The sequence below is a fragment of the Hippoglossus stenolepis genome, chromosome 10, assembly GCF_022539355.2.
Source record: "Hippoglossus stenolepis isolate QCI-W04-F060 chromosome 10, HSTE1.2, whole genome shotgun sequence".
Taxonomy (NCBI): Eukaryota; Metazoa; Chordata; class Actinopteri; order Pleuronectiformes; family Pleuronectidae; genus Hippoglossus; species Hippoglossus stenolepis.
The window spans coordinates 9,328,306-9,353,864 of NC_061492.1; the positions used below are offsets into that span (position 1 = coordinate 9,328,306).

The 25,559-nt window shown below is 42.0% G+C and overlaps 1 protein-coding gene across 6 annotated transcripts; it reads left to right on the forward strand.

Moving 5' to 3' along the window:
- Window positions 1-1,724: 1,724 nt before the first annotated feature.
- stxbp5b (syntaxin binding protein 5b (tomosyn)) lies at window positions 1,725-24,889 on the forward strand. Of its 6 annotated transcripts, XM_035167662.2 has the most exons (30): window positions 1,725-2,274; window positions 4,855-4,952; window positions 8,385-8,466; window positions 8,901-9,001; window positions 9,931-10,065; window positions 11,449-11,512; window positions 12,316-12,399; window positions 12,847-12,970; window positions 13,115-13,193; window positions 14,325-14,479; window positions 14,581-14,653; window positions 14,849-14,996; window positions 15,219-15,286; window positions 15,403-15,443; window positions 15,834-16,054; window positions 16,227-16,411; window positions 16,736-16,861; window positions 17,047-17,198; window positions 17,881-17,964; window positions 18,449-18,511; window positions 18,596-18,652; window positions 18,743-18,790; window positions 20,137-20,187; window positions 20,368-20,493; window positions 21,250-21,489; window positions 21,689-22,052; window positions 22,187-22,352; window positions 22,745-22,856; window positions 23,289-23,509; window positions 23,597-24,889. In XM_035167662.2, the coding sequence occupies exons 1-30, from the start codon at window positions 2,140-2,142 to the stop codon at window positions 23,636-23,638; spliced, it is 3,645 nt and encodes a 1,214-aa protein (XP_035023553.1). In that variant the 5' UTR covers window positions 1,725-2,139; the 3' UTR covers window positions 23,639-24,889. The 6 variants fall into 6 exon arrangements, with proteins under 6 accessions (XP_035023553.1, XP_035023555.1, XP_035023554.1 ...); XM_035167664.2 differs by lacking the exon at window positions 20,368-20,493 and having other exon boundaries at window positions 1,726-2,274; XM_035167663.2 differs by lacking the exon at window positions 17,881-17,964 and having other exon boundaries at window positions 1,726-2,274.
- Window positions 24,890-25,559: the final 670 nt, after the last annotated feature.

The window sequence follows — 25,559 nt, forward strand, 5'->3', positions numbered from 1 at the left end:
GACTGCGCCACCTAGCTTACAAAATACGCATGTGCAAAGACATTTAAACTATAAAAAGCCTTGAGTGTATCAAACTGACAAAAGATGAACCACAGGGAATTTATGACTTTAAATGATGCTTTCTTTGTTTTATATTGATTTTATATGTTGTACCTGAGGATTCGTCATGACACTTGTTAAATCCTCAACTTTGTTTATTAGTAGAAAGAAGACATTGGCTTGGGAGAGAGAAGTATACATATCATTTACTCATTTATTGTAGTATATTATCTACATAAAGCACAGATTCCTCATTCCTCATATTTCATTATAAATCAATGTTGGGGTTATTCACACAGCCCTTTCTCTTCCATGTCACTGTCTCAGATGTATTATTTAAGGGTGCTGGTTAATTCCTGACAAAGTGTCAAACATTAAAGACATGTCAGCCAGTGCAAATATGGATTTTCTAAATGGCAGATCACAAAAGGTTATCTTCTAGTTGTATAATTCTCTGTGGAGGTAAATTAACCTTGTTTTTTCCTCCCTGGGGATCAAGATGGAGGGAGAAATATGTCCTATTTTCCTTTTGCACACAATAGACTGGATGTTGACTTGCAAACTTTTACAAAAGGACTGCACTCCTATCACATTTCTGTGGGAAGGTGAAGAGGAGGAGCTCATGAATATTCACATGAACATTTTAGTGGCTCAAGACAACATTTATATGACATCGTTTTCTCACTGCTCCTGAGATCTTTAGGCTTCTTTCACATTTGTCACAGCTTTTCCTTCTCTCCCCAGCAGGGGGCCTCAACCCAGACTGAAATAGTGAAGTGCAGGTTGCTCTGCCCAGCAACTGCTCAGGGGGCTCAGACCTCAGGGGACCAAAAACCCAGGTTTACTCCATATAACTTCTGTTTGATTAATAAAGAAGAAATGCGATGCATAAAAGTCTAATTTCAACTTTGATTTGTGTTCTTCTGTTCTTCTTGGTTGAAGTTTTCTTTTATCAAAGTGCTTTAACACATGAAAACAGCCTCTTCTAATGTGTTCTTATTTAGTCTATACTTGCATTCATTAAAATGAATATTCCCCCATGAATGTCTTGTCTTATTTGCATCTGTGTTGCATGTCTTAACTGATAATTCAACTAATGAAGTAGTAATAATAATTGATTATATTATAATTATTCCCCTTTTCATGTTGATTTGCAGGTTTAGAATTTATAATTTATCTACTTTGTAATTTTTTTTTACATAGTATTGTCTAATAATATTGAGCAGCAGCAGCAGCCTCAGCATCACAAAAACAACATTAATAATACTGATAATAACAATACTACTACTATTGATACTTCTACTACTACTACTACTACTACTACTACTACTAATAATAATAATAATAGTAATAATAATAATGATTGTCCTTTTATTGTTGATCTGCACGTTTATAAATTATGTATTTATTCACTTTGTAATTGTTAGTAAATTGTAATAATAACAACAATAATAATCATCATAACAATAATTATAATCATAACTGTCCTTTTATTGTTGCTCTGCACGTTTAGAGATTATCTATCAAATTTGCAATACATGGTTTTAATATTAAAATGTTATAATCTTTCAATAAATCCAATAAACCCACTAAAGATACAGGGAATCGAGTCTCTGGCAGAAGCAGCGAATGGCGCTCGCACCACATAAAGTGACGGGTCACAGAATCCACCGTAACACCGGCGGTACATCCGGGTGACGGCGCAGCGCAGACTCCCTCCCCGCTGCAGCTCACTGCGTTTCCGTAGCCAGGCTGCTACCCGCTGAGCCCTGCTGGCTGCTGGGGAACCGCGCACGGACCAACGACCGCCGATCCCGATCGAACAACGCCAAAGCTGGACGCGTAAATGGCGGATTAACGCTCGCAGCGGACAGGACCGGGCTCAATCCGTGTTCGTGACTCAGGGTTTTTTTCCGGGGGAGTGCGCTGGCGACACCCTCCGTAACATGTGAGATGTCCCCAGTAAGATTTTAACTGTGCGTTACTGCAGCTAACTAGCTAGCGGCTACCCCCCCCCCTCCTCCTCCTCTCTATCACATTTATTTATGGTGACTGGTTCGATCTGTTTTCTCAACCGTCTCGCGTACCAACCGGAGGAAAATGAAGAAGTTCAACATCAGGAAGGTGCTGGACGGCTTGACAGCCTCGTCCTCCTCCGCCGCTCACTCCGGCGGTTCCCGGGAAAGCGACGCCGTGCAGGAGACTCTCCAGTCGGAGCATTTCCAGCTTTGCAAGGTGGGTTTTTTTTTTCTCCGTGAGCAGCGGCCACCGTCACCGGGACTGTTTCTCCGCCGAGCAGTCAGGTGACACCGGCGTGACCCAACCGCTGGCGTTGTTTTCATGGTTCCTCCCGAGCGGCTGAGCTCAGCGGGATGTTTCATGACCCGAGCTTCATCCACTAACACCTCGGGAACAGTAGCGCACATATTAAAGTGCTTATTACGCACACAGCGGCTCTAACGCGGTGTAACATGCGACCCGTGGCCGCGTCCTGCGCTTGTTCCCAGGCTGTCACAGCTGCATCCACCGCTGTTTGCACTGCACTGAATCTCCGCCTCAAGACACGGTTGTTTCCGTCACTGTAACCTAACCAGCTCCTTGCTAAAGCAGAGAGTCCAAGTTAAAGTGGGAAGCTGACACCTGAACGCAACACTCGCATGTCCTTATATACACTGGAAGAGTTTGTAGTTGATGTAATGTCTGTAAATGTAAGAGCTCCAGTCCTGACAGGGGTTTTAATGCAGTGACAGTCCTAGGTGTAAAGTCACTAAGTCAGTGGCAGAACTTGGATTTTTTCTAAATCAGGGGCCATAAATTACACAGAGGGGCCAATTCCATGTTCAACATTCATGCACAATTCCTGATTCGGTAGGTGCACATTGTCATTCCTTGTTATAGCTCTGCAGCTTTGAGCAAAGCCACACGTCTATGAATATTTTATATATATTAAATATATCAAGCACATTGTGTCAAAACGCTTAGAAAAGAAAAAAATATTAACAAATTGTCATATCTATTGATATTTATAGTTAGTAAATGATACTGAAAAATATACATGGGACATATACATACACTTTGCCATTTTGTAGTGGTGTCCGAATGTTTAGTGAAGCGTTCTATACCCTTTAAAGTGCACTCATTGTTTCCCACAATGCATTGTGAAAAGTAGTGCACAACCGATGGTCACCAACCGAGCGATATATACCATCATGCATTGCGCTGGTGGCGGATAGACGTGAGGAGCGAGGGCAGCAGGAACAGCCTGACCTGTCGTACCAATGTGAATATGAGCAGAGCAGCACAAACTGAAGCAAATACGTTTATTTCTACATTTAAAGATGGTCATTCAATATGTTTTCTTTACCTTAAAGTATTAATATTAAGTGTGAAGTAAACGTTTAAACTTTACTTTTGGGATTTTCCACTGGCGGACATTGTTGTACGTCATAATCCTACGACAATGATGTTATTACCTCTGCGCCGAGTAGCGTCCGGGAGCGTTTTTCTTCTTTTCCCAATGAGCTCACTACAGTGAAGTAGGACATAGGAAGCGAGTGATTACAGACACAAAGACAGATTCCTCAGGGGCTAATCAGATTTCAGCTGGGCCCTGTGCCCCCTGACCCTGCCCTTAGATCTGCCCCTGCACGAAGTTAATTCAAGTACTCTGGTACTTTAGTATGTCCTTTTTTATGCGACTTTGTACTTCTACTCCCACAATTCAGAGGGAAATGTTGTGCTCTTTATTCCCCTGCATTTAGTCGATAGCCATAATTAACTTAGAGTAAGTTTGTACACAAGGAGAAGTATAATAAGCTTATAAAATACACTCCAACACATTGAATAGGTAAGACAATTCAAGCAGGTATCTTTTAAAGTCTTTTTCAGTACAAAACACCCTCTTTGTGTTTCAAGAACCACAACAAAATATATTATCTATCAGGAAGTCAGTAACATTTTGGTAAATATCAATGTCCTCTGTCCAGCATCTAATTTTAGATTAGCCTCAGCTAAATTTGCATTCATTTTTACACCCAACAAGTCGAGCGGATTTCCCTCATCACTTCCTGTAGATTCAAATCATAAAGGGATCTCTCAGGACCAGTATAGCAGGATGAAGGATTACCAGCTCCTTAGATATAGATATTAACATGTGAGTATTGTTTTAAGAGAGATTTACAAAAACGTCAATCTGTTCTTGAAAGTCCAGCCCACGATGATTTCTTCAAACTGTTTTTCAGCCATGTAGGGTTTATGAATCTATCTGGAAAAGGTCTCTGTTGTGTGAATTGTGTTGAACATCTCAGAGGGCCAGCCCACCAGCTCCTGCCCCAGCTCCTGCAGAACAGGTCAGGCCCCCCGGGTTACGGGGCCATGGCTTAACCTGTTACATAATCCTGCTGCAAGTTGCACAGAGCTCATGGGTGGCTGGGCAAGGTTTCCAACCTGAAACAATTGAGTTATAGATGTCCGGTGATGATAATATTTTTGGTGGCCCGAGCGCTGCAAGATCCTGGCTATAGAGTGCACTCTGCAAATGTAAGCATTAGGATGGAATTAATGAATTACTGATGTTTCACAGGACTGAGCCTGTACACATGGACGGCAGATATCAGAAAACCCATCCTGTCCCCATTCGCACTAATGTTTATGCATTATCTAATTTATTTCGAGAACCAGACAAATTTTCCACATTGATGGATTACGTTTTTGGATTATCATAATGTTTTTTTTCCACTAATACCAGCATGACTGTGTAGCAGATGATTGATTAGCTGACTGGAGGTCTAATATAAATTCTGCTCCGTCCTCCAGACTGTGCGTCATGGCTTCCCATATCAACCATCCTCAATGGCTTTTGACCCCGTGCAGAAAATCTTGGCCATCGGGACCCAGAACGGAGCTTTGAGGCTGTATCCTTTTTTTTTTCTTCACAGGAAAATGAAGTGAACCAAACAAGGAAAGTAAAGCTTGGATGACTCCAGGGATTTTTTCTTTCTTACATCCGCCTCCCCCTTGTACACACGCACGCGCACGCGCACAACAACACACTCGACACATGTCTAACTTCTAATATCCTTTCCGCACACGTCATGTGACCAAGCTGCCCCTCAGCGTTACACAAGGTCTGGGGGAATTCACACAGCAAGTGACCCGTCTCTGCCTCCTGTCATCCAGCGCAACCAAAAGAAAATCCATACAGCGCAGAAGGGAAGTGAAGGGCTCAGAGGTAGAGACTAGCTAGGATGTGTTTCTGTGCAGCCAGCAGCCTCCATCTCCTGGAGCACCCGGGCTCATTAGTGGTATCTCTGCAGTAGCATGAACAGCTTCTCCGCCATATGCCGAGGAGCCAACCTCATCAACTGTGTTGCCCCGGCCTGTGCCAGGATGCCACTTCATATGTGCTGTAAACATCACTGGACTAACTCAACACACACACACACACATTTTTGCAGCAAATCAAGCAACTTCCATGAGCCACAGCAACGAAACTGCTCCTGGATTCTAGACTATAAGATGGTGCACATGATAGTTTGCTCACAGGTGCTATTGCTGTTTACAACTTGTCTTCAGGGTTGGTCTATTTGCGTTTTAAACACAGGGTTTCCCTTTGTACTGATATCCTGCTTGGGAGGCCCATCTTCTTTATTTAGATTTTCATTAGAAGTAGCTCTGTCCTCGTCCTTATCCACTTTCCAGATTAAGAGAGCCTTATGTTTACAGGGCAACTCCCAGAACACACACACACACACACACACACACTGCTTCCATGTTGTCCTAATGTGCAAGGTAGAGCTGATGGGATTACTGTCATTCAGGCAATTGGTCCATTTATCAAAAGACAGGCTGTATCGATCCAGCTCATTGCCCCTGGAGTTTGGAAACGCTGCCACAGCTCAGTAGACATAAGCTCAATGAGGTGTCTACAAGCAATAAATGTCTGCTTTTACAAGATCTGTCTCTACTACAGTGTTTTAATCAGTGTGTTACTGTAGACGCTGGCCTGCGCTTTCCAGCGGATGTGCACTTAGAATTTGGCCGTTACGAAGCAAACTGTTGAGTGTGGTGTTGGTAGATATCTGTAACTTTTCATTATTTGCATGTTCAAATTAAATGTTTTAATTGCGTATTTTATTTAAGGGAATGTCCAAGTTTGTGCAGGACTGAAAATACTTTATACACGTTGAGCGGCAGCTAGATGGTCATGCGACAAGTCAGTAGTTTGTGTTGATGAACTTCTGTGGCAGACGCACTTCCTCTTTCTTTTCTTTTTTTTTGTTGCAACATCAGTTCATTTTGTAGGCTAGCATGATCAGACTTCCTGCCTTGATTATTATCAGCTGAAAACAACAAACCCCAACTAATGTTGTAATGTTGTAGTGAACCACACACGGTTTATCAACTGGGAAAGTGTCGATGTTCTAGTTGTGTAACTGTAGTGTGTGTGATGCCTTAACCTCTTACGAACAAAGTGAAGAGAGAACAATGTGTTCAATCTTGGTTAAAATCATAATTAAGCAGAGCTGGACGACAGTATGTAGAATAGATCATATGTTTTATATTCGCCACATGCACAGGTCTGCAAATAACATATTTTCATTATCCATCATATGTTATTATATTATATGTTAGAGCCCATGGTGATGAAGTCAAATTGCTTCTAAGTTCATATTTTAAAGGTGGAACCAATGAACATTTGGTATTTTTACTTGGAAATAACTTTCAGAAACCATTGCAAATGAATCTTCTGGCAATCTATTAATTGATTAATTTATGAATTGACTATTTACTTTATGATTTTATTTGAAAATATGCCATATCTTTTGACCAACAGATAATGACATTTACTTTTTGACTTTTTGTTTCCCTGCTCCACAGGATGTTTAGTTGCATGTAAAGACACAGTTGTTGTCTTGTGACTCAGCTTCCTTTGCTCAAACTATTTGAGAAGCTTATTTTGAACTAAGGAAATAATACGAAGGGAAACTTGTATTGTCTTGAGGAGTCTCAACTGATGGACTAAAGTTTGTGTGATGTTTGTACCTGTGGTTTAAGCATGACGGGAAGTTAAAACCCTATTTGCTCACCACAGTTCTAGAATCTTGTTTTTTTGTCTCAGTAATTTCCTGCTAAACTAGAAAGTATCTAGTCACAGCAGCTCCTTAACACACATCACTACAGACTCAGTTCCCTCAAGAAACTTCAGGTTCTTAAGAGGTTTTGCTCGATTCTAATTTATGCACAACCAGAGGCTATCAAACAAACCTAAAGCCTCTTCCTCGGCCACCGTGGGCCCGAGGAGACGTGATTATCCATCAATAATTCTGACAAATGTTGTGCAGAACCTGCGGGACCAGGAGTTAAGGCTGGACTCTAAAGGTCACGGGTGAAAGTGAGTTGAGTTGCCGGTAGCTCTCGACTGGCGCCGACTTAGAGTCTTTGTTTGCCTCCATCCCTCCTCCGCAGAAGTGATGACCACAGTTGAGCCTGTCCTCAAACGGGCTCCTAAAACCCCACCTTAGTTTGTTCAAGGTGCTGAGGGGTTGTTTGATCACAGCTCGGTTGATCCTGTTGAGACGCATTATGCTGTGTCAGCGAGTCAGATAGTCAACGCAGCTGTCTGTATCCAGAGCGTTTCTTAGATTATATGAGTGTGAGAAGCAGTGGCTCTTTTTTTTTGGGAGATTGTCTCTGTGATTAGATCTCAGGCTGCTTCCTTCTCCTTTCGTGCTGGTGTGCAAGACTCTGTGCTCTTTCTGTTAAAAGTGATCACAGGCTGGTTGAAACAGAAAACCATTTCCTTGTTACACTGCCTACATTCCTGAGCTGTTTGTGAAATGTTTTTGGAGTTTTTTTGTGGGATGCATTCAGTCCTGGTGCCCATGTGGCAGTGCTCCACAGTCTCCAGACATCTACTGGTGGCTGAATGGGTGGCCCGTCTGTTTTTTTTTTTTTTTAAATGGATATATTTAGTGAGGAGACCTGAATGTAACCGTGCTATAGAGAGAGGCGAGAGTTAAGTTAATCATGCTGCCGTCATACTGGCTGACGCATGTGAATAAATCAGGCAAACAGGGCCCACTGATTTTATTTTTAACTGGCTATTTCCATGTGTTTCATGGTCTTGCCAGTGAAGTTTTAGGAAGGTAAACAGAAAACGCCAACTTGAAGTTAGTTATCACAACAAAGATCTTGGGAACCATGTTTTTGATATGAAAACATCTACAGCGAGCACATATTCAGACAAGCATTGTTTATTACTGCATCAGATGAGCTACATTGCTTATGTCTGTATGAATGTCACTGGTATCTGTCCAGTTTTCTTTGACCGAGCCGACTTTCAGCTTTGGCCGCGCTGGTGTGGAGTGCTACTGTCAGCATGAGAGTGGTGCTGCTATCATCCAGCTCCAGTTCCTGATCAACGAGGTTTGTTGTCATAACTTGTTTGATATCTCTCCTCCTCCTCCTCCTCCTCCTCGCTCATTCACTCCCTGTCTATCTGTCGTTGTATGTTGTTGCTCACAGGTAACGTAGACACCGGGGCTTATTCAATGTTTCCAGGCCAGTGAATAACTACAAAGTTATGTGAACTGTGCTTCACACCAAATAAATGGTGCTGCTGGTTTTGTGACCTAAATGCCTCTGTAACAGCTGCGTAATTACTTGCTTATTATTCTGTACAACCATGTAAAACCTATAATAAGTCACAAGATAATAATAATCATAATAATACACATTATTTTCACAGCTCTTACATAAGGACAAGTTGATAAAATGAGAATAAAATAATGGAACATGAGAAATACAAAGACGTAGAATGCTTTGTGCATGCTCACAACAAGTCCTCTTCTTCCCCACAGGGGGCGCTGGTGAGTGCCTTAGCTGATGACAGCATCCACCTGTGGAACCTGAGGCAAAAAATCCCAGCTATCCTGCATTCTCTCAAGTTCAGCAGGGAGAGGTACGGCAGCGTGTTCCTGTCACTGCTTCTCTGTGTGCACTGACACCGCGTCAGCCTCTGAAGTGTGAACACAGTTTGGAAACAGCCGGCCTACACTACAGTTCTCACTGTCTAATCAGCTGTTTTGTTGCCGTCACATCTTGAGAAAATTATGCACGTGTATCTTGTGATTTTGCCTTTTAAATCCGGCATTCATATGGGGAATAACATTAGATTTCTGTAAATTTCATCTGCAGCTGCTTAGCTTTTAAAATTTTTTTTTTTACAATTAACAGTGGATCAGATTACCACTTGTCACAAAATAATGGTAAATATATTTATATAGCGCTTTTCTAGTGTTGATAACCACTCAAAGCGCGTTATGCTACAGTTTTGTTCCCAGCCGTCAGGGGCTGGTTCTGTCTTGACACGTTAGATACGAAATGGAGCCTGGGATCAAACCACCGACCCTCTGGTTAGTGGACGATCCCCTCTGAGCCACAGCTGCCCACTAATGAAAAATGAAGGCTTATGTGGTTCTGTGTCATTCACCACTACTTATAAGGCGAAAACGAATCAGTTGCATTTTCACTTTTGTTCCTTAGGTTAATAAACTCAGTTAATGCAACTTTAATATACAATATGTAGACAGATAAACAAACACGATAAAACACCTGTCACCTGCGTCTGTAGACACTGTGAATGTGTTGCATTTGCACCACTTGAGAAAAGACAGCGGTATTCACTCTGCTATTCCTCCCCACTGGTCTATATATAGTCTGGCTTCATTAGTGTGACACAGAGCAAAAGACTTTGTAATTAAATCGTATTCACCCGCTACTCTTTCCAGTTGGACCAGCGTGATTAGAGGGCGACTCTTTAATGGGAATGAGTCATGAGATAATGAAAAGCCTGGTTGTGTTGTGATGGCTCCTCATCTCCTCTTGCAGGATCACATACTGCCACCTGCCCTTCCAGAGCAAATGGCTTTACATCGGCACAGAAAGAGGAAACATCCACATTGTCAACGTGGAGTCCTTCACTCTCTCAGGCTACGTCATCATGTGGAACAAAGCCATTGAACTGTGAGTCTGTATTTCACACCTCTCTCTCCCCACCCACCCCCCCCATCCAGGTCTTTGCTTACTGGCCATTTGTTTGTCTTCTTTGTGCAGTTGTTCTTTTGTCCCCGTTCAGACCAGGTTTTAACATCCATCCTGAGATATCTGATCACAAGTGCACAGCTCTAGGACAGTTCACACCTGGTATTGTCCTGAATGCGTCTTTTGTGACCATTTGTGATCGGATCTCACTTCCCTGCTGTATATGCAAATACACACATGCGTCATTTATGTCCCACGAAGGGGTAATTATTGTAATAATTATTATTATGCAAGTAAAGTTGGAAGTGGACCATAAAGCTGACAGCTGTATATCTGATGAATCTGTGTGTTGAAAATGCCAGAGAGCTGCTTGGCATCAGTCTCAGAAACAGACAGTGGAGATGTGGGAGATGTTTCTGGTCGTCTGACTGTGAAAATGATGAAAGGAAATAGCTCCTGGCTATAGGGTGAAATTTAAAACACAATATTCTTATTTGAAGAGTTGTCCGATCTCTGGTGGAAATGTCTTTTCAGCACACGTTCTGCTTCATCGTTTTTAGTCTGTGCAAACTGATGGATTCATATTCCAGGCCTCCTGCGTAGGAGAAGAGAAAAAACTTCTCCGGTCTTAATGATCACAGTAAAAGTTGAACTCATCAAACTCAGTTTATACTTATTTGTGATCAAGTAAAATATGCTTACCTTCTTTTTCAATTTTTAAAGGTTCATGTTTGAAGCTGTTTTATATGAAAAAAACATTTAGACTAGAAACATTCTGTTTACATGAATGTAATAATATTATTTTCTATCAAAACACTTGTTTATATATGATCTATGACAATAATGACTGGAGTTTATGTTCCAGTCCGTCCCTGCCATTTCTTCTTCTCTACATCTTTGACTGTATCGACTCATCAGCAGCAATGAGATCATTAGCGGCTGGAGCCAGACCACATTCAGAGGCAGCAACACTGTCTTTAGGCCAGACCTTCACTTCCTCTGTGGCCCTTTGCTCTGTTGCCACGGTGATGCAGTCTCCACATACTATAATCTCTCACAGACCCTCATGTGACCCTGCTCTCCCTCCCTGTTTGTCTCTCTCACATGTAATGTCCCTGTCCGTGGTGCAGTGATGCACATTTTCATTTATGATAATCTTCGTGCTCAACCAGAGATTCTGGCTGTTATTATTTTTTTGTCCCTCTTTGAATGTCCTCCCTAATTGCTTCCCCATCGTCCTCTCCTTCAAAAACACTAGAAATGATGTTGGACGGCATGTTGCAGATACATATTACTTTATTCATCATCTTCATACACATGAACCCTAATTTTCTGTGTCATTTTTCATTTGCCTTCTCTATACAGATCCACGAAGACACACCCAGGGCCTGTCGTGCACATCAGTGATAACCCCATGGATGAGGGAAAGGTAAATTGATCCTTTAGCGCCACAAAACCTGCACAGAACAGACACAGAACAGATTCATTTCTATTTCTATGTAGTTGTGAATTCCAGATGGAAATTTCCTGTTTCCATCTAGAAAGACACCCTACTAGATCTGGATCTATATTTGGATCTGCGCCACATTGGACACACTCATAGATATCACTCCCTTAAACATGTCTGATTGTATTTCATCAATATCCATGAATTATTCCTTGGGAAATTTGTAAAAATTTCAAAAAACGCCCTATCTTGTAATGTTAAAGAAAGTGGGGGAAAACATTCCTGGATCTGCCCCTTTGTCCGGATCCATGGCAAAATTGAATGGGTCCCATCCTTCCACCAAGTTACGTGGAAATCTTTTAAGTCGTTTTTGGGTAATCTTGCAATCAAACAAAAGCAAACAAACAAATGGACAGGGGCGAAAACAAAATAATAAGCAAATTGATATTTATAAATGATATTTATCTCACTTGGATGTGGTGAACTGAAACGTCTTTCTTTTCTTATTAACAATGAAGCTGTTCTCTCAAAGAAATTCCTTAGGAAATGAAATACTGCACGTAAAATGTTTCTGGTGTACATATTGATTCATTGAATTAGATACAAAAGAAACTGCAGGACCTGCGAAGTAAAGTGTTGCCTCTGCTTAACATGTTGCCTAATCTGATGAAACCTTTGGACATCCCAAACCGTGATGAAGCAGCCATGTTAAGTCTGGTATATGAGCAGAGGGGTTTCACAGCAATCAACTGAGCTGTGCCTTGTGTTTTCTCTTCTTATTGCAGCTTCTGATTGGATTTGAATGTGGTGTAGTGGTGTTGTGGGATTTGAAGTGCAAAAAAGCTGACTACCGCTATACTTATGATGAGGTAAGACATTATTTCCTTTGCTCTCAGTGCTTGTGAGGATGTTTGTTGTGGGGTGGTTGTCTCGTGGTACTAGGGGAACCAAAAGAGTATTAATCCGCCTCTGGATATAGTCCTCAACAAATACACAGTTTACTCCAGCTGTTGTAAGAAATTATTTTCTAACCCTTTTTAAAGATGGAGGTAGATATGTGTGACTTGTTTTTAAATATTTACCTCTACAGTAGCAATAAACTTGGGAAAGCGAGAGAGCATTTGGACAACGACTTGTTTTGATCTTTTAATTTAAATCTTTTGACAGCAAGAGAAATAGGAAACCAGCCTTAACCATCAAATTAGCTGAACACAGAGCTGCTACTAATCTTCCTTTCTTTTATCATTGCTCTGCTGTAAAATTTGAGCGCACTCTCTGTTTTACGCTCTGGTGATGGGCTGCTGTGTGTCTTTCAGGCCATCCACTCAGTCGCCTGGCACCATGAGGGAAAACAGTTTGTTTGCAGCCACTCCGATGGCAGTCTGACCACATGGAATGTACGAGCCCCAGCCAAGGCTGCACAGATCATCACGCCACATGGTTAGAACTGTTGTGCACACACAGTTGTATTGTTTATACAACACACACACACACAAGCATGGTAATAGGAGCATGTATACACAGTTTGTACTCTGCTGGTGCAAATTAAAGTCTAGCGCATTTTTGACATTTGTCCCCCACCAGGAAAGCAGCCTAAGGATGGAAAAAAACCAGAACCGTGCAAACCTATTCTGAAGGTGGAGTACAAAACAACGAGGGCTGGGTAAGTGTGCTGGTCCCCACCCATCCTGTGTCTTAACTGACTCTGGTTTGAATCCATATCCTGTACTGAAACTGGCCTTTCCTGTTATTCTGTCATATACTCTGTCTGCCGTTCAGACCTGTATCCTTATGCTGGTGGTGGCAAACACTGCAGTCTGGTTTTTATGTTCTTGCAGACTTTGTTTTGTTGCAATGATTAAATTAATGATTTTCATGTTATGATCACTCACTGTTTAGAACAATTATCATCAACTGAAGAGTTCCAGCTTGTCAGGGTCACAAAGTTAAAAGACAAAACTTTCCTGAAAAACTGTGTCATCAAATTTTTCACTGAAACTGATCTAATTATCTATAATAACTACGTTCACACAGCGGTCCCAAGTGGCCCGAATCGGATTTTCTATCTCCCCTATGTGACCCAGATCTGATTGTTTAATGACAGTGTGAACAGCACAAACCACATCTTTCCGAATCAGACTTTCATACGTGGCGCTAAATCAGAAACAGATCAGACCTTTTTGAAATGCGACCTCGGTCTGAACAGCCACGTGACCCGTTTTCAGGAATTCAATGGAATTCAAACCAACATGGAAGACAGCTGTGACGGAGGTAGTCAGTGGGTGGACAGTGAGGTTTTAGACCTCATAAGTACTTGGCGTGACGTGTCTGTACAAGCAGGGGTCATATCAAAGAGTGTTTGAAAGAGTCATCAAGAGAAAAATGTAACTAAACGCTCACATCTGTGGCCTCCATGTTTATTCCCGTCTTCTCCTCCTTGTTTACTTCCGTACACAGCGGACTGCCTGTGACGTCTTGTTGTTCTTCTGTGCATGCGGGTCACATCAGGGCCATGACCAGTTCACATTGGAATCTGACTCTGACCACATTTTAAAACAAAATATGAAAAGCTACATAAAAAACAGGGACAGGGATTAATATAGATGTCGCTTTAATTAAAAACATTTTTTAAATGGGGTCAAATCATTTACAGAGAAAGCACAACAGAAACACTCTGATGTCCCTTTTCAACCATTTCCCACTGATTAGACCCAGTAGCTTTTCACCTTCACTACACACTGAAATATATTGAGTGAACAATTCAAATCTGTGTGTGTGTGTTTCCTGAACCCAGGGACCCGTTCATGGTCCTGTCTGGAGGTCTGTCTTACGATACAGTGGGGAGGAGAGCCTGTCTGACTGTGATGCATGGAAAGAGCACCACTGTCCTGGAGATGGACTACCCCATTGTAGATTTCCTAACGCTGTGTGAAACTCCTTATCCAAATGGTGAGCTGCATTAGTCCACTCAGTGTCTCACAGTCTGTGTGAGCTCAATGAAAAAAATGACATCATCATCTCTGTTAATTTTGTGTTGTTTTATTTGCCAGACTTTCAGGAGCCTTATGCTGTGGTGGTCCTGCTCGAAAAGGATTTAGTTTTAATAGACCTCGGACAGATTGGGTAATTATTCAAATGTCCAAATATAGTTTGAGTATTTTTGGTATGAGTCAAAGAATATTGGTTTTATGGAGCAATCACATTATAGTGATACGAAGTATAAACAAGATGCTGCTACTGTCCTGTACATCTAAAGTTGACAGACCTGCACGTATGATAAGGTTAAATCTTATTTTCCAATCCCGTTTTTCTTTGCAGGTATCCAATATTTGAAAATCCATATCCTCTGACTATCCATGAGTCACCAGTGACCTGCTGTGAGTACTTTGCTGACTGCCCTGCTGAACTTATCCCTGCACTTTACTCCGTCGGCAGTCGGCAAAAGAGACAAGGTTACAGCAAGAAGGTAAATTGGGTTTAAAATACAGTGGACATTGGAATTTCATTTTGAAGGCTTTGCACATTACCTGGTTACTCAATTTGGCAAGATGGCTGACTCTTGCTCTTATACCCCAGCTCTGATTTCCGCCTCGCAGCATACTTTTTTATTGGAAATAAATTAATGACTAATATCCACTAAGGTAATATGATTGCATTTGATAATTTGAAGTTGTTCTTTCGCTCACAGGAATGGCCCATGAATGGTGGAAACTGGGGCCAAGGCACACAGAGTTACCCAGAGATCATAATCACAGGGTTAGTGATCAATCAAGAAATCAATACATTTGGGATACATGAATAAAATCATTTGAATCATATTCATTTTGTAATATAATAATATCTTTTTTTTCCAATGTTTTCCCTTAAAACAGACATGCTGATGGGTCGATCAAATTTTGGGATGCTTCAGCATGTGAGTAATTTTATTTTTGGCTACATTGTTGTCTATAATGGTAACAGAAATATTAATACTTGGTGCAGAAAATTAGTGAATGGTGAATATCCCTTGTTCATTTGAAAGTTGTCATTATTCTTGAATTCAGTTTGAATATTAGCTTGAAGCAGCTCATTTCACTCATTTCGAGTGGGACATTTAACAGCATTGTTGTATTTAAACACTACAGTGTCATCTGCATAGAGTTATTCGTGGTTAGCCCAATTCCCACAACTAATTTTCGTGGCACTTCTTTTATCCACTTATTCTGCAGTGGAACTAATAATTTACTTCAACACACTTGTAGCTACAATGGGTACATCAGCTGAGGTAGAATTTAAGCATATCTTTCTTTTACTCATCTCAAAGTAATGCTTCAAGTGCTGTACAAGCTGAAGACTGCCAAGGTGTTTGAGAGGGCTCGTGGTAAAGAAGAGAAGCCGAGCACAGATATCGTAGACGAGGACCCATTTGCCATCCAGACCTTGTCCTGGTGCCCTGAGAGCAGGATGCTCTGTGTGGCCGGAGTGTCAGCGCACGTTATCGTCTATAGATTCAGCAAGCAAGAAGTCACCACTGAAGTTGTGCAGGTGACAAAAAAACATGCCGACTAATATTTTTGGACAAATATGAATAATTTAATCCTTAATCTTGAAACACTGTTTTTATCCAATGTTAGGAGATACATGCATATACAGGTGTTTTGAAGGGTGAAGGTTTAACAACAAGCCTTTTTTGTGACAAGTCATGTCTTGTGTTAAGCTCCTGGAGGTGCGGATGCAGTGTGAGTTCAGCTGTGTGGACTCTCCTGATCCTGGGGGGGAGCAGACTCCCACCCTACCAACCCCAGGAGCTTCCTCCAGCCCTCAGGAGACTGACCTGCCCACTCAGCACTCAACAGGCAGCAACTCCTCGGATGGACACCGGGACAACCTACCCTGTCTGCAGTATGGACAATAAAGTTTTTAATTAAAAAGAGATCAAATTGAGCCAAACTAGCAGGTTATCACTGAATAGACCAAAAAGAAAAGGATCATTTAAGTCATGAAGTCGTCTCTTCACTCCTTTTGCTCATATGCTCAATTCTTGACAGAGTTTTTATATCAGTACACCAGGGGAAATTGTAAAAATGATGAAAAGGCTTTGACAATATAAGGGTGGACGGGAGAATAACAACAGTATTGAAAAATTATGACTTTGTCAGTGCGGCTTACCCGAAGGGCGATTATTTATTCCGGTGTAAACCGTATCCTGCTGTGTGTTTGATGTAGGGTGCGGAGCTCCCCGCTGAAGCAGTCTCCAGGCTACCAGGTGGAGCTGGTTATCCAGCTGGTGTGGGTGAGCGGGGAGCCACCTCAGCAGATCACCAGCCTGGCTATCAACTCCTCATATGGCCTGTAAGTATCTAAAGCCCACACGCTTGGTATTATGACCACACATGTCCTGACTGGTGGTTAAGCCTGGCCAGTAGCTGTTTTTGTGCTAAATGTGTGTGCATACAAACAGTATGTTGTGCCTGCAGATGTCAGTTTGGCGTAGGGGGGAAAACAGCAACTGAATCCTAATTTCTCTCGTGTTTCAGTGTTGTGTTTGGAAACAGCAACGGCCTGGGTGTGGTGGACTACCTCCAGAAAACTCTGCTCCTCAACATGGGCACCCCCGAGCTGTACAGCCCATCTGACCCCTACCAGAGGCAGCCCTGCTCCCCACGCAAAGCTCGGCAGCTCTCTGGAGGTGAGCTGCTGTCTCATTTTCACTCTATATCCTGCCATCACCCTAACTAACATGACATGTTAAAATAATGTTGATCGTGGAAATATAACTCTATTCATCAGCAGCTTAGCTTATATTCCATTGTGTTGCTATCTGACTGAGTGGGTTGGGGGAGGTGGAGCTGACTCTTGGCATCCACTCTTTACTTCGCACTACGACCACCATCCCCTGCAGTAGCTCCTCTTCCACAACAGGGGGCATCACTGACAGATTCTCCATCTGTTCATTTGGAGAGTGAAAAAACAGTGGAACCTGTTAGTGACCTGTGCAGTCAGTGGATGCTGCATCATTGCAGCTCTGCTCTAATTAAATTATCTTTTGATTTGTTTTGAATGATAAAACAGGACATGAGCCTTGTTGTTTACCTGCTTGTTGTTGCCGAGCTCTTTCTGTCTGATCATCGTCTTGTCACTCACACTTTGCATTCATTCTTTTCCTGTCTCTGTGCTCTGCTGCTAGACTCAACACTCTTCTATGTGGGTTCTTTAGTCTATGCAAACTGTAATGATACTGTTTGAAAAACGTTTTACTGTTTCATCCAGCAGCAAGTATCTGAGACTGTCTTCTCATTTACACTCATGATTTCCAGTCTTTTCACTGTCTCACTGTTTTTACTCTTTACTCTCTCTGTGATGTGATAAAGACAAACCAAATGGGACATCTTACATGTCCAGGCTTTCTTACTTGTATACTGAGTCTGTGAAAAAACTACGCTCACCTCACCTCAGTAAGTCTACGTATGTCAGAGTTAACACCCCCCCCACCCAGTATTGTTTTTAGCATTATTTGTCACCCTTTAAGCTTTTCCCTTTTTCTCCCAGATTTTGATATAGCGCCCTCAATTCTCCAGAAGCTCACTAGTGAGATTTATTTTTAAATACTGTCTGTAAGCTGGGATGAAATTCTATGACTTGAGGGCTCTGTAACAAAATCAGGTAGTGTGTCTTTTAATCCTGCCGCCTGTTTTACTAGACAAACAGTGACACCTTGAGTCAACAGATTTGTACTAGATTTGTGAACTCCCTGGGGCTTATTTACTGAACTGTAGGAGAAGCTATTCCTGCCCTTGTTCAAATGAGTGATCCTTGATTGTTTTCACTTTGTGTACTGTACTGTAGGAATAGACATAGCTATAAGAATAGTTGCCGAGAGAAGTCTAAGGCTACGACTTATTCTACCATGTTTAATCACCATGCTTGTCGCTCCCACAGGACTTAGCGAGTCCAATGATGGATCCAACACGACAGAGGACCGCTGCAAATCACCTACTTCAGGTAAGCTTTAGTATTTGACACAAGAAACAAATCATTTTATTATTTTTAACTACATCCGTCCAACTGCTGCTGTTTATCATGTAGGATCTACCTCACCATGCAATTCAGATGATGAACGAAAACAGAAGTTCATTGAGAAGGGTACTGTTCAACGCTGCATGTCCCCTTTGATTCAAGCCCGATTAGAGCAGCTGCCGTTACCTGACTTGTCTTTTTGAACCTTGTTTCCAGTGAAGTTCAAAGGCAGACGCTTTTCCAAGACGGTTGCCAATGACTTTGGTACTGTATCCTCATCCAAACGTGTTTCCTCTGATCACTTTCTCTTTCTCTCTGACGGCGATCTAACCACACTGTGCCTTAATCTGACTTAAATCTGTGCCAATGAAAGAAAGAAGTGCTTTGGAGGAATGCTCTTTTTCTTACTAATCACATGGTTTTGGGGTTTCGTATTGATGACGTATGACAATAATCAGGACTCTTTTTCAAATGCATGACAGGAAATCTTGTGAATTTCAGGCCTCAGATTTTCTATGCACAATCTACATCTCCATACTGCTGATAAAAACAGTATTTTATACAAATTGGCAGATGATACTTGCTACATCTCATTTTTTACAGATTCAAAAGCATAGAAAATCTGCTTTCTGCCACCATCTTTATTGTCCTAATGTCCAACCACACCATGTGTGTTAACGTGAATTATTTCTCTTTGATTGTAGACACTTGCTGTATGTGTTTCTGATTCCAGGGCTTCGCTTCAGTGTTAACTATTTGGCTGGCCACTGACTTCCTCCCACTCTCTTTGCATAACTATGTTCACTGAATTATGATCGCCTTATTTCTTGACTGCCTCTTGCTTTGTTTGACATTGCAGACCCTCTGTGATGCTTCTCTGCCTCATTTGAATTCTCAGGGTCTCTCATCGGGTGGTTATAGATTACAACAGGCAGCATTTGGGGTCTCATATCAGAGATTGGCTCCTGGCAACAAGCAACAAGCAACATCATTAGAAGTTTAATGTTTTTTGGATTAGAATATTCCCAGAATCTTGCTGTGCACATTAAAGCTAGGGTTGGCAATCCTGGAAAAGCTAGCAAGAGCAAGGCTACACCAATACACCCCCTTCCTGTGACCCTCAAAGCCACGCCCCCACATTACATGAATGTGCTCTGCTGGACGACTTTTCCGTGTCTCGCTTGCTAACTTCTGTCAGTCGTCTCTGCTTCAGCTGTGACGACTCCAGTCAAACACATTTTCTTCCCGACTGAATTAAATGATTGGTCGTGTTTATTAAAGTCCTGCGAGGGCCACAAACACTGGCTCCTTATAGAAAGTGTTTCAGAAACAAATGACCAACCCTACCTTCAATGTACAGCATGAAACTGTATGCATGTCCTCAGCAGTTGTCTTACAGTATATATCACCACTCTTAAGTATAAATCAAAATCCTGACTTTTTTCAGTTGATTGCCTGGTAGTTTGCACAGTTCAAATTATTTCACAAATTTCTTCATTAATGATTAATTAGTGAATGATTGTAATTCATTTTAGTAATGCTTTAATTCTTAAAAAGCCATTTTTTAAATCCTCTCCTCATAAATTTCGGGGTATCTGTTTCTGTTACAGCCAAGATGTCTCGGAAAATTAGCCAGACTAGTGAGCAAAAGCCAGACCTGGGTAAGCCATAAACTAAATACATTTTCTTACAGGTGTTCATCTTGTCCTTCATGTCTTCTGCTTAGTGTAATAGTTCTGTGAGAAAACTGCTTATTCTCCAGTAGCATGATGGTGTGACTGTGAGATTTGTTGTTATCCTGTAAGTTGAGACGGACACTGTCTGTGTGTGTGTGTAAGCAGAGGAGGGCTTCCAACGATGGTGCTCTCTCACATATAAGAGCATTAATTGTATGAACAAAGGCCAGGCAGCGTCCAGGATGAGCCAGAAGGCGGACGTATGTAGAACTAAGTCAGCCCCTGACTCCCGTGAGTGGACCAGCCATTGGTGTGGCTTGTGCTGAAGTGGGATAACTGGTACTAACCCCCACCACTGCTGGGGCTTTTTTTTTTTTTAATTGGTTAACATATGACACTAATCCTCTCACAATAACTCCTTTCTTTTCCTCGAGTAAGATCCACTGGCTTGACTGCACTCCACGTTAAAAATCTCCGCTTTTCTTGTTTACAGTTTTTCCGTGTGAGGGACACGCATGACGGGCGCGGTGTTCAGCCTTTAGCCTCTTTGTCACAGATCTTTTTTGTGTTTCTGTTGGGGTCCCTCATTAGCTTTTTAAAGAGGGTCAAAGCTTGTGTGTCATCTTCTGTCAGCACAGTAATGAGGCATGAGTAATTATTGCTTTAATAACAGGTCTTTCTTTGGAGTCATTGTACTACTACATGCATATCTTAGGTTTTTTGTTGTAAAATTAATTGTAGTTAAAAACAACTAAACTGCATACCTGTTTGTAAACTGTGTAACATAATATCAGAAGGCTTTCTGGTTTACACCTGATGAAGGGTGTGTGTTTACTAAACATGTTTGGAAACATGTTCTGCTAAACACATGGTGGCAGAACAAAGCTCTAATTTGATAACTGCATTTTGACTTGGTGGATAATATGGCATTAACATATCTAATTCTCATTTCTGCATGATGGAGGACTCCCAATGACCTTTCCCCTTTTCATTTCACATGAGCAATTTCCTCATTGTCTTATATTTGTGCTCCCTCCTGCTGTCCAGATGCCAAGGACAACTCGTTCACCCGCTCGCGTAGTTCAAGTGTAACCAGCATAGAGAGAGAATCTCGAGAGGCCATCTCCGCCTTTCTCTTCTGTGAGAGTTTTCCCAGGAAGACAGACAGCGTGCTCAGCCCCTGTCTGCTGGTGGGAACCACCCAGGGCTCTGTGATGATGGTGGCCCTCAGCCTGTCGCCCGGAGGGGACAGCAGGCTGCAGCAGCCGGTCGGCATCTCCTCCTGCGGTAAGAAGCTGAACTGAACCTGTTATGACTCAGCAGGTGTGGATCTGCATGTAACTGGGTGGCACTGAGAGTTGCATTAATTTATCCACAACCCTTAATGACCTCTCCTCAAACTGAAACAACAATGAAAAGACTCATTACACAAGTGTCTAAGTCTCTCTAAGACTCTAAGTGAATCATTTTAATTCATATTTTCCAGGAACTCTAGTCAAACTGAAAGGAGGCATTTTGACGATGGCGCTGCTGGACTCCACTGCAACTCTGCTGCCCCCTTCCTATGAGCCATGGTATGACCCAAACGCCTCAGATGAAGAGAAGGAGAAGGAGAAGAGCCGGAGGCGCAGGCCAGCCTCCCCTCCCTCGTCACAGGAGGGTCCAGACCCCCAGTTCGCCGTGCTGTGTTCGGAGAAACAGGCCAAGGTGGTGGCCATGCCCTCTCAAACCCGCATCCACAAACACAACATCACAGAGAGCTCCTTCTTGCTAAGGGCTGATGTTGTGCTGATGGCCGGAGAGAACTGCATTGCCTGTTTCTGTGCTAATGGGCATATCATGACTCTGAGGTATTGTCACTGGAAGCTAAAAACCACAATAACTATCTTTGTACAACTCATTTCAAAGTGAAGATTCAACTCTAACCAGTGGAAGACAGATGCAGCTTCAAACAATCCACTGTCTGATCTTTTTGTCTTCACAGTTTACCCAGTCTACGGCCTCTGTTGGATGTGAACTACCTGCCGCTGACGGACATGCGGATAGCCAGAACGTTCTGCTTCTCTAACTTAGGTCAAGCCCTGTACCTCACCTCTCCCACCGAGTTCCAGAGGATCACCTACAGCCAGGAGACCTGCAACAACTTGCAGGTCAGATACTCTTCATCAGTGAATGAGTTTTACTATGAAACATTCATGTGACAGTATCAGATCCAGTGATGCTCAATGTGCAGAAAAGACTTGACATGTAGGTTTGGATGAAACACAAAAAACTACAGTGTTTGATCACTTGTAATGAATCTTTGGGCATCAAAATAGAAGGCATTTATTTAGCCCCTGATGTCAGTAAAGTTACATTTTAGTCTTTTTTTTTTTTTAAATACATGTCAAAGTAAATATTTTCATATCCATTGTTAGAATGTGAAGTGGCAAGGGTTACACAAAAGAAACAAAATAATGTCAGAGGCTTTGTAGGTCAGTCTGAATATCTACAGGGAATATAAATTGAAGTAGACATGTGCTGATGTTTTTGTCTTCTCCAGGAAATGCTCAGTGAGTTATTTACCCCTGTGGAGACACCAGAGGCTCCTAACAGAGGTTTTTTCAAAGGCCTTTTTGGTGGAGGAGCTCAGTCTCTGGACAGGGAGGACCTCTGTGAGTGCACATCATGATTCCCTCGGCTTCTCCCATTTACATACTTGCTTCCATTTGCACATTAATGTATTTCTGTTTCGATCTCCCAACACAACGGGCGTCTGTTATTTCCTACAAGTGCCACCACTCGGGCTCCAATAGCACATGTGTATTCTTTATAGAAAGAGAGCCATTGTCTGTATTTCTATTCTAAATTCCAGCTGTTGTTGGAGTTTTTAGTTTTATACCTCTTGCAAAGTCGTGTGCAGATTTGTACACTATTAAATTATTCTGTTAAAGGCAGACATAACTTTAATTTATTTTGCAGGTGACATTTCGTTCAAATCACTTAGATACCATTTGATATAACACTATAGATGACAAAGTACGATTTGGCAGAAAGTCCCTTTTTTTTCCTTTTTTTGTAATAATTTTTTAAAATCTTCTTGATAGTTGGTGAAACAACTGCAGGTAAGGCCTCGCGCAGCCTGGCACAGCACATCCCTGGCCCAGGCGGCATGGAGGGCATGAAGGGTGCCGCGTCCGGGGTTGTGGGCGACCTGGCCCGCGCCCGGATAGCTCTGGACGAGAGAGGGCAGAAGCTGGGCGAGCTTGATGAGAGAACGGCAGCCATGATGGCCAGCGCAGACTCCTTCTCCAGACACGCCCATGATGTATGTGCCTGACATTTCTTAGAGCACTTAAACCATATTTTTACAGTTTACCCTACTGGCTCTGACACTTATTTCTTTTGCCCTCAGATGATGCTGAAGTATAAAGATAAGAAGTGGTACCAGCTCTGATGGCAGCGTGTGGAGCATCGAACTCTGTTATCACCAGTGTCTCCATGGAGCTGCAGGTCCCTCTTCTTCTCTTCTCTATTTCTGTCCACGTGGTGGTGGTGGTGGTGGGGGGGGATTCTGCTTAACAGACCCATGCTTTAATTCTCAGCACAATATCATACACTCTGCATTACCTCAGTCATCGGAGGACAGCTGAGGAGCAGACACTGGTGGACCCAGCGTAACGGGAACGGAGAAGAAATGGAAGAAGAGAAGCTCTTCGGAATCTCTCTTTTCATTTCAGCAGCGAGCGCTGATGTTCACGTAGCACCAGTCCGACGAACAGGAGAGAGAGAGAGAGAGGACCTTCCATATCCATCCATCATGCGCTCATATATATCTCACATATATATCCACGCACCCTGCTGTTTTTGTTCTGAAGGAGGAAAGACTATTCTGCAAAACATGTACTTGTGGTGGCCTGATTGCGATCATTCCCTCCCCTTCCTCTGCCCTTTATGGTGTCTGCGAAACATAGTGGACTCAAATGAGGAGAAAAGTCTGATGACCCCGTGTACTTCAAAATCTAATCAAGTCAATGAAGTTGTACGTTTCTGTAGGAATGATTGTATCAGTGAAGGACTTGTGTTCCTTTGTTTTGTCCCTTTCTTAATTATTTTTGTCAGTCTGTGTTTGTCCTTTTTTGTCCAGAAAGGGCCTTTCAAGCACTTAGAGCCGTGATAAAAAATGGACAGGGAGAATATGAATCTTATTGCCTCTCACTGAGTTAAGGGCTGGTAGTACACTAGTTCATCACCGACCGATCCTTTTAAGAGCATTTTCCAACCAAGTTGTTTTAGGTGAGAGAGATAAATTATGTGTTTTCTGAGAAGTCACTTTGGTTTTATTTTTAAAAATTCAGTTATTTATTGGAGCAGTTTAACAGATAGGAATTAAATGAGTTTGTATGTTGGGCATTACATTTTTTTTCTCCTCTGGTAGTAAAATGAGCAAAAATAATGCTGAAAATGTTTACCCCCGATAACGAGTTTACATCAATCTATCAGAAAAATGAAGAGTTATTACACTGGAGAACTCCTGAAGGTCTTTATATACTTCTAGCTTTCATGGGGCTGTTGCTATGTCACGTATGAGAAGGATGATAATGTTGAAGGGCAAGACAAAGATTGTCCTTAATGTAATAAGCATAAATGTATATTTTGGTTACAATTTTAAGTTTTTTGTGATAAAGATTTTATCTATACATGATTATTCAAAGTTCTTTCTTTTCTTTTCTTTTTTCTTTCTGTCATAGCTGATGTTGATTTTGGTCTTGTTTTGCAATGTGTAGGAAAAAAACGTGTGTCTCTCACAGCACAATGGAAATGTGTGTGTGTGTGTGTGTGTGTGTGTGTGTGTGTGTGTGTGTGTGTGTGTGTGTGTGTGTGTGTGTGTGTGTGTGTGTGTGTGTGTGTGTGTGTGTGTGTGTGTGTGTGTGTGTGTGTGTGTGTGTGTGTGTCTGCCAGTAGGAATGACCCACAGCACGGCAGTGTCCCACATAGTGCCAACGGTCATCTTTCTCTTCTGCATTCGCCTCATGACGCATATATGCTAACCTCTACCTATGTGTATATCTGTGTGTTTGTGAACATACATATATTTCAAGAATATGTGTATGGGCGCCAATATGTATAAAACTACAAAGATACAGTGTATTACAATAGGTCCTTTGAGGTTTTTGTTTTTGCTTGACAGTGTTTTTTTCAATGTGATTTAATAGACTTCTATTGTAATATGATTTCGGTTCCATGAGGTGCAAGGATATGCTGCTATTCTGTGTCGACGTAGGAGCATTATCAGTTTGTCTTTTATTTTGAAAAGAGAGAATAGACTTCTGTCAGTCTAGGTCGCTGCCAAATGTTGTAAATAACGGGGACAGCTG